General features: G+C 36.9%; 1 protein-coding gene across 1 annotated transcript; it reads left to right on the top strand.

Annotated features, from left to right (window-relative positions):
- Positions 1–7,838: 7,838 nt before the first annotated feature.
- LOC115231652 lies at positions 7,839–9,833 on the top strand. Its single transcript, XM_029801626.1, has one exon. It carries the CDS (start codon positions 7,839–7,841, stop codon positions 9,831–9,833), a length of 1,995 nt encoding a protein of 664 aa, XP_029657486.1.

Below are 9,833 nucleotides of genomic sequence, written 5' to 3'. Positions count from 1 at the left end.
CCAAATGTCTCGAGTTGTGATGACGTTATTCATCAATTTAGGTGGGATCCAGCACGGAGGATGACCCCCTGCAGTGCCCTCAAACACAAATGGATGAGGTCGTTGGTGAGGAAGTACGAGAGGGAGGAGATGAGTGCTAAAATTGAGAGTTTGAGGGGGTTTTGATTGTAGGGACGACGAATGAGGCAAAGGAGAGTTCAAAAAATTTTGTTTTCTCTTCGAAAATGAAAGAAAATGTGTTTCCTCATCAAAAATGTGATTTGATTTTTAATGGTTAACCATCCATTTTTACATCTCAGCAAAAAATGGAGGGAAAGACAGACTGCCTTTTTTAAACAAATTTTCCATATATAAATAATTTTCTTTTATATAAAATATATTAATTTAATTCATTTCTGGTTTTTTAATATACCAATTATTTTTAATTCTTTTAATAATATAATTGGCCTTACTAATCTCGTAATAAATAAAATATTTAAAAAATGGAGTCAGGTGGTGCTCCTGTTGATAACAAAATAAGAAAAGTAAAAATAAACAAAAATCCCAACGTTGATATCCTTAAATGGCTTAAAGAACTACAAGACCAATCCTCCAAAGATGGACTCATGTCAAAGTTTATATACAGAAAAGTACTAACCTAACATCTATTCCAATAGGCCGCAGCCTCCCTAAGGAAATTCCCTATCCGAATCAAGTCAGGCAACGATTGTAAAATCCTGGAGGGTTTTGGACCTAAATTGTGTGCAATGGTCGACCAAAGACTGGCACAGACAAATCCTGAGACAACAAGGACTACAAATCCTTGCAAACCAACTCGCCCAGTGTCGTCATATTCTGAGGGATCTGCCGGTTATGGCTTAATAATGGCTTTAACTGAGGTTTTTTTCTTTCTGTCAATGTAGAACAACGAGAATGATCGAGCAACTAAGGCTGTTCTTATTCAAAGATCGAAAAAGTACATCACCCACGTCGACAACATTGGTATATTTATTTATTTAAATAATAGACGACTCAGAAATATGGAAATCTATGAAAAATTTACTAAAATTAAAAGTCGTCGGGAAAAAAACAGCAACTGAGTGAAAATATATCATTTTGTATATTTAAGGTACTGCCTGACACCACAAGGGACCAGACTGTGGTCAACCATCAGCGCGGAAATAGATTTGGCGGGCTCGGGGGCTCAGTCGAGTGAGTTGACAGGAGGGGAGAGGACGGTAGTGCATTCGAGTGAGGGAGGGCGGATTGTGTTGTACGTGGATAATTGTGAGTTCTGTGGGAATCGGAATGAACAGCTCTTCCGGGAGTTGGCCAGTATTGACTACTGTGTCACCAAACTGGTTGTGGGGGATTATTTGTGGGTGTATTCAAGGCATTCTGAGCAACCTGTGTGTCCACGTGAGTAATTAATTAATTTGTTTATTTATTTAAATATTTGTTTAAATATATATTTAAATATATAATAGATGATGACGATGTGGTGCTTGATTTTATTGTGGAGAGGAAACGAATTGACGACCTTGCCTCCTCCATAATTGACGGACGTCTCCACGAGCAGAAGGTATTGGACAGGACTAAATGACAGCATCGCCTCAAAACGACAGGAATTAGGAATATAATGTATGTGGTCGAGGATGGTAGAAAAGGGGCACTCTACTGCTCACTCAACTCGTCCTCTCTCCAACAGGCCATATGTAACATACAAGTATATTCCCTCTCTATTTGTTGATCATCGACCAAATTCGTGTTTATCGCACATTCAACTCAGTTTCCACTGCCAGGTTGCTCAAGACCGTCCACAGTCACCTGAGCAGTCAATTTAGGGTATTCCCATCCCACATTGCAGGGAGTCGACATCCACGTGAAGCCGATTGAACAAGTATTGGAAAAGCGCGGGAAAGAAGATGCAATATTCTATTCATTTTCAGATTTTTCCCGCCGTTTTGGGAAATCGATAGTAGTGGTATTGGTATATTGGAGGACATATCCGGGTCTGCAATGCTGACGATGGTGTTGTGTCAGGTGGAAGGAATGTCGGTCATGAAGAGTTCCGCGATCGCCACGAAGTATGGCAGTGTTGGGAGGTTGATTGAGGCATATCGGTCTTGTCCAGATGATGACAGTCGACTGTCCATGTTGGCTAATATTTCAGATGGGAGACGGTTTTATCAACTTGTGATTGTGTAGAAGAGTTGGGCCTGTTATTAGTAAGCGAGTCCATCATTTTTTATGGAGTAAAACCTGGTGATTGACTTTTCAGTAATAAAATCATTTTATATTTGAAATTGATAGTTATGTATTTTTACTCATTGCAGTATTGCGGGCACTTTTTTAGATGGGTTATTTGTCATTTTGTATTTTTATTTCACTGTGTTTTATGTAGTTTATAATTGGAGTCATCAATGATGATTCTTATCAAAATCCGATATACAAAATATAAAAGCTATATAGAAACTGTTTAAAAAATAATACTAAATAATGTATTTTTCGAACATGATTAAACATTCTAAATTAATTTTCCACTAACTCTGTTCTGATAGGTTCGTCGCGTATCTTAATAATAAAATGGTATGGTGTGTGTCTGTCTGTCTGTGTGTCTGTCTGTCTGTGCACACCCACATTCAAATTGTTACAAACCAGATCAAATTGTCAAAACCTTCCCTTTTGTAGTTATTCGATAATGAGGCACAATAAAAGGTTGATATCCTCTAAGAACCTTCCTGTCAAAAAATTTTAATAAGAAAGAATATCCTCGACGATGAGGTCCCCCAAAACCTTCAAGTCAAAAAATTAAAAACAAATTATTTTCTGCGTTTTTGTTAAAATGAACAATAAGAAAGTCCTCGACTCACATGGTGTGGTCCCCCCAAAACCTTCGAGCTCTTAATAATAAAATGGTATGGTGTGTGTCTGTCTGTGTGTCTGTCTGTCTGTGCACACCCACATTCAAATTGTTACAAACCAGATCAAAATTGTCAAAACCTTCCCTTTTGTAGTTATTCGATAATGAGGCACAATAAAAGGTTGATATCCTCTAAGAACCTTCCTGTCAAAAATTTTAATAAGAAAGAATATCCTCGATGATGAGGTCCCCCAAAACCTTCAAGTCAATTTTCTGCGTTTTTGTTAAAATGAACAACAAGAAAGTCCTCGACTCACATGATGTGGTCCCCCAAAACCTTCAAGCCAAAAAAATTAAAAAAATTATTTTCTGCGTTTTTGTTAAAATGAACAACAAGAAAGTCCTCGACTCACATGATGTGGTCCCCCAAACCTTCAAGCCAAAAAATTAAAAAAAATTATTTTCTGCGTTTTTGTTAAAATGAACAACAAGAAAGTCCTCGACTCACATGATGTGGTCCCCCAAAACCTTCAAGCCAAAAAATTAAAAAAAATTATTTTCTGCGTTTTTGTTAAAATGAACAACAAGAAAGTCCTCGACTCACATGATGTGGTCCCCCAAAACCTTCAAGCCAAAAAATTAAAAAAAATTATTTTCTGCGTTTTTGTTAAAATGAACAACAAGAAAGTCCTCGACTCACATGATGTGGTCCCCAAAACCTTCAAGCCAAAAAATTAAAAAAAATTATTTTCTGCGTTTTTGTTAAAATGAACAACAAGAAAGTCCTCGACTCACATGATGTGGTCCCCCAAAACCTTCAAGCCAAAAAATTAAAAAAAAATTATTTTCTGCGTTTTTGTTAAAATGAACAACAAGAAAGTCCTCGACTCACATGATGTGGTCCCCCAAAACCTTCAAGCCAAAAAATTAAAAAAATTATTTTCTGCGTTTTTGTTAAAATGAACAACAAGAAAGTCCTCGACTCACATGATGTGGTCCCCAAACCTTCAAGCCAAAAAATTAAAAAAAATTATTTTCTGCGTTTTTGTTAAAATGAACAACAAGAAAGTCCTCGACTCACATGATGTGGTCCCCCAAAACCTTCAGCCAAAAAATTAAAAAAAATTATTTTCTGCGTTTTGTTAAAATGAACAACAAGAAAGTCCTCGACTCACATGATGTGGTCCCCCAAACCTTCAAGCCAAAAAATTAAAAAAAATTATTTTCTGCGTTTTTGTTAAAATGAACAACAAGAAAGTCCTCGACTCACATGATGTGGTCCCCCAAAACCTTCAAGCCAAAAAATTAAAAAAAATTATTTTCTGCGTTTTTGTTAAAATGAACAACAAGAAAGTCCTCGACTCACATGATGTGGTCCCCCAAAACCTTCAAGCCAAAAAATTAAAAAAAATTATTTCTGCGTTTTTGTTAAAATGAACAATAAGAAAGTCCTCGACTCACATGGTGTGGTCCCCCAAAACCTTCGAGCCAAAAAATTAAACAAAATTATTTTCTGCGTTTTTGTTAAAATGAACAACAAGAAAGTCCTCGACTTAAAAAATGCACAAAAAATTATATATACCAAAAAACATTAAAAAATGCAAAACTTAAAATCAAATGAAAACAATGCAAACAGATAAAAAAAATGAACAACAATAAAGAAAAACCAATTTTGTACTTTAAAAATTTAATAACGTATTTTTTCTAAAATATTTTTTTAATGATATTCGTTCATATTAGACATCTAAATTACAAATTGCCATTTATAAATTACCTTGAATTGACTATCTGTACTCTTCTTCCTTATAATACACAAAAGATGAAGCTAATTACTGTTTTCGATCGCCAAAATTTACATGTTCAATTTAAAAAAAGCTTTAAGGCCTGTTTATGTTAGAGGCAATTTGAATAGAATTGCATAGCAAATTTAATATATAATCCCTTCCAGCCAAAAGAGGCAATCTGAATAGAATTGCATACCAATTAAATATATAATCCCTTCCAGTCAAATAATTTAGAAATTTAATAATGAATTTATGCAATTTAACAAAGTCGATAATGCTAATGTTTAAATGCCTTAAAAGATAGAGCCAATTAAAATTCAAATTAGTCATCTAAATTACATTTACCTTTATTCAATAAATTAGTCATCTAAATTACATTTGCCTTTATTCAGATTACTTTGACGGGCTTAGATGTTTTTCCACAAAGATGAGGCTCATTATCTTTTTAACTGCCGAAACTGACAAATTCGATTATGCTACTGTTTAGATTCCTTAAAAGATAGAGGCAAATAAAATTCAAATTAGCCATGTAAATTTCAATTTGCCTATATTTAAATCTCCTTGATTTAACAGGCTTTAATTTTTTTCTGTATAATACCACAAAGATGAGGCTGATTATCATTTTCTTCACCGAAACAGACAAGTTCGATTATGCTAAAGTTTCAATTCCTTTAAACATAGAGGCAATTAAGTATAATGGCTTTGATTGGATAATACACTTTACATAAATTTCACTAAATAAATTTACGTAGAAATTTAATATAAATTACTGATTCGCGTTTACAAAATCATAAGAATGTCCTATCAAGAGAGATCTGAGAATGTTAACAAACAAGAGAAAATGGACCATATAACAAAAAAAGAGAAACGAGGGGAGATTGGGGGGAGTAATAAAGATGAAATGTGCTTAAATGGTGAGGCGGTAAATGTAGTTTGTGTAGGTGTAGATGATGTAGGTGTAGTTAATATAGGCGTAGGCAGTGTAGGTAAGGTAGGTCTAGGTGGAGGTAATGCCAGTGTATCAAGCATTACAGAAGTTAATCTTCCAAATCGTCTAAATGAAAACCCGAATGTTAGAAAGGTATTAATACATGAACTGTAAATTATTTTATAGTACGTCGAAACAGATTCCAGATTAACGAACATAGAATATTCTGGAAATACACAGGTTTTAGATGATCTATATAGCGCAAAACGTAAATTAATAAATGTAGATTTGGCTAATTCAAGACACTATAGTCACGATGATATATGCGTTAGTTTAAGTAAGCGAATTAGAATGCCAGTTAAGAGGTCAAATGAGAGTTCTGAAATGGCAAAATTTAGACGAGAAAAAAATAGGTTGAGAATGGCTAGGAAAAGGTCTGAAGAGACACAGAATCAAAAGGAAGTTCGACAACAGCTGGACAGGGTCAGGACTGCTGTTAGACGGGACCAGGAGCCCGAAGACCAGAGGGAACTTAGACAACAGCTGGACAAGGTCAGGACTGCTGCTAGACGGGACCAGCAGCCCGAAGACCAGAGGGAACTTAGACAACAGCTGGACAAGGTCAGGACTGCTGCTAGACGGGACCAGGAGCCCCAAGACCAGAGGGAACTTAGACAACAGCGGGACAAGGTCAGGACTGGGATTAGAAGGGAGCAGGAGCCCGAAAACCAGAGGGAACTTAGACAACAGCTGAATAGGGTCAGGACTGCTGTTAGACGGGAACAGGAGCCCGGAGACCAGAGGGAACTTAGACAACAGCTGGATAGGGTCAGGACTGCTGTTAGACTGGACCAGGAGCCTGAAGACCAGAGGGAACTTAGACAACAGCTGAATAGGGTCAGGACTGCTGTTAGACGGGAACAGGAGCCCGGAGACCAGAGGGAACTTAGACAACAGCTGGATAGGGTCAGGACTGCTGTTAGACTGGACCAGGAGCCTGAAGACCAGAGGGAACTTAGACAACAGCTGGACAAGGTCAGGACTGCTGTTAGACGGGAACAGGAGCCCGAAGACCAGAGGGAACTTAGACAACAGCTGGATAGGGTCAGGACTGCTGTTAGACGGGACCAGGAGCCTGAAGACCAGAGGGAACTTAGACAACAGCTGGACAAGGTCAGGACTGCTGTTAGACGGGACCAGGAGCCCGAAGACCAGAGGGAACATCGACTGAATCAAAACACAAGAAGAAATACAGAAAGAAGGAACCAACAAACCCAGAATGAGCATAATGCTGAAAATCGTCATCGCGTTTCACGACGGAATAGTAGGTTATATAATTATATATCTTTGGTAAACGTAGGATTTAGTTATAATATACACACTGACTATAGTGATTTAGGTAATATAGGTGCTTTAACGGAGATATGTACTTTTTGTTTAGCTATGAAATTTAAGGGGGAAACTATCGGAATGTGCTGCAGTCGCGGAAAGGTACGTTTACCAGTTTTAGACCCGCCTCCTGAGCCTCTTTTAACACTGTTGAGGAATGATACACCATCATCTAGGCACTTCGTTGATAATATTCGCAGGTACAATAATGTTTTTCAGATGACATCTTTTGGTACAAGTGGAAATTTCAATCCGACGGGCTATATGCCCACATTTAAGGTACTTGGGCAAGTGTATCACAGGATGGGTTCACTCCTTCCAAGTGAAGGCGAGGATTTTAAATTTTTACAAATTTACTTTATAGATAATCACGAAGAACAATCTAACCGAAGATGTCTAGCAGATTCAAGACTACGAGGCAACATTATTAGTTCGTTAAAAATATGTTGCAAATGTGCAACACGTATATTTCATCTTTTAGATCTGTTCTGAGATCCACAGCAGATGAAGATTGTAAGGTAATTATACATGCAGATAGGACACCTGCAAATGAACATAACCGTCGATACAACGCACCAACGTCAAACCAGGTTGGAATTCTAATAGTAGGTCAACACTATGACTCGAGAGACATAATAATAAACAAGAGATCCACTGGATTAATGAGAATTTCAGAGACACATCGGTCATATGATGCACTTCAGTACCCATTATTATTTCCGAGAGGAGAGGATGGGTACAATTTTAAGGTAATGCATTTTAATCCGTCGACTGGTTTAACTACTACTAAAAAACCAGTTGTATGGAATTTTATTCTTATAGGTTGATGATAAGAGAGCAGGAATTCAACATTCTACATCGTACAGGCCAGTTATTTAATCAGTTTATTGTAGATATGTATGCGAAAATAGAGGCAGAGAGACTTCTCTACATTCGGTTGAATCAGCGGAAACTGAGAGCAGAAGAGTATATACATCTAAGAGATGCCATAATGAATGACGGTAATGTGTCTAATGTAGGTCAAATGGTTATTTTGCCTTCGTCATTCACGGGAGGACCAAGATATATGCATGAGCGAACTCAAGATGCTATGACATACGTTAGAAATTACGGAACTCCGGATCTGTTTATCACTTTTACGTGTAATCCGAAATGGCCAGAAATTAGTGATAACATATTTGTAGGACAAAAGGTCGAGTATAGACAAGACATCATAGCACGTGTTTTTAAACAAAAAGTCGATAAGATGATTGATCTTCTATGCAAGGGACAGATTTTTGGGAAGACAAGATGCCACATGTATACAGTAGAGTGGCAAAAAAGAGGTTTACCACATATACATATATTAGTATGGTTAGTAACTAAAATTAGGCCTACAGAGATAGACGATTGCATACGGGCAGAATTGCCAAATCCAAATGAAGATAGAGAATTATACGAGATCATCAAAAGAAATATGATACATGGTCCGTGTGGCATATATAACAGATCATCACCGTGTATGCAAGATGGTAAGTGTTCTAAAGGGTACCCAAAAAACTTAATAATTAACACGCAAACAGGTGAAAATGGATTTCCATTTTACCAGAGAAGGGGAGCAGCTGAAGGAGGATATACTGCAACCCTCCACGAAGGAAAAGAAAATGAAATAACAGTTGATAACAGATGGATAGTGCCTTATAATCCACTATTAAGTAAGATTTTTGATGCACATATCAATGTGGAATTTTGTAATTCAATTAGATCAATTAAATATGTATGTAAGTACATTAATAAAGGGTCAGATCAGGCAATCTTTTCAATAGAGCAACGTGATGAGCCAACTTTTTATCAACATGGACGCTATATCTGCAGTAATGAAGGAGCATGGAGAATTTTTGGATATCCGATTCATGAAAGATATCCATTGGTTATGCATTTAGGGGTTCACCTGGAAAATGGGCAAAGAATTTATTTCACAGAGCAGAATGCACGCAATCAAGTTACAAATGCAAGAAATTCAACTCTGATGGCATTCTTCGAATTATGTCGTACAGATCAATTTGCAAAGACTATATATTATGTTGATGTTCCTAGATATTATACATGGGATGTCGCGGGGAAGAGATTTAAGAGAAGGATAAGAGGAAATCCAGTAAATGGACATTCAGGAATTGTAAGTGCAGATGCATTGGGTAGAGTATATACAGTGCATCCAAATAATTTTGAATGTTATTGTGTTAGGTTACTTTTGCACACCGTACGAGGGCCAGAATCTTTCACTGATCTACGGACTGTAGATGGAGTACTCTGCGAAACATACAGAGAAGCCTGTTTTAAATTAGGTCTTTTAGAGGATGATAATCACTGGAATCAGACTTTAACAGAAGCTGAACTTGCAGATTCCCCATCGCGACTAAGGTATTTATTTACTTTGATGCTAGCCCATTGTGGGTTAGCAAATCCACAACAACTGTGGGAAGGTCACCGAGAAAGCATGTGTGAAGATATATTAAGAGAGAAGAATAGATTGAGTTTCGATGCAGAGATTTTCAACATTGGATTAATCATGATAGATAGATTGCTAATATCTATCGTTGGTAAGAGTGTAGGTGAATTTGGTTTTATAATCAGCGATATTCATAATATTAATTCATTTGATGAGCATTATAATTTAGAAGAACTTCGAACAATAGTGGAAGAAAGAGAACAAAGCTTAACCACTGGCCAGTTGGAGGTATACAGAGAAATTAATCGAGTCATCCAAGAAGAAAACGGTTCTATCATTTTTATTGATGCACCGGGTGGAACAGGTAAGACCTATCTTCTAAATCTATTATTAGCTAAGGTCAGAAGCGAAAATAAACTAGCTTTAGCAGTTGCATCTTCTGAATTGCTGCAACTCTTTTAG

The sequence above is a fragment of the Octopus sinensis genome, unplaced genomic scaffold, assembly GCF_006345805.1.
Source record: "Octopus sinensis unplaced genomic scaffold, ASM634580v1 Contig18747, whole genome shotgun sequence".
NCBI classification, from domain to species: domain Eukaryota; kingdom Metazoa; phylum Mollusca; class Cephalopoda; order Octopoda; family Octopodidae; genus Octopus; species Octopus sinensis.
The sequence above is the reverse complement of the archived record's forward strand: the minus strand, read 5'-3'. Positions and strand labels throughout refer to the sequence as shown.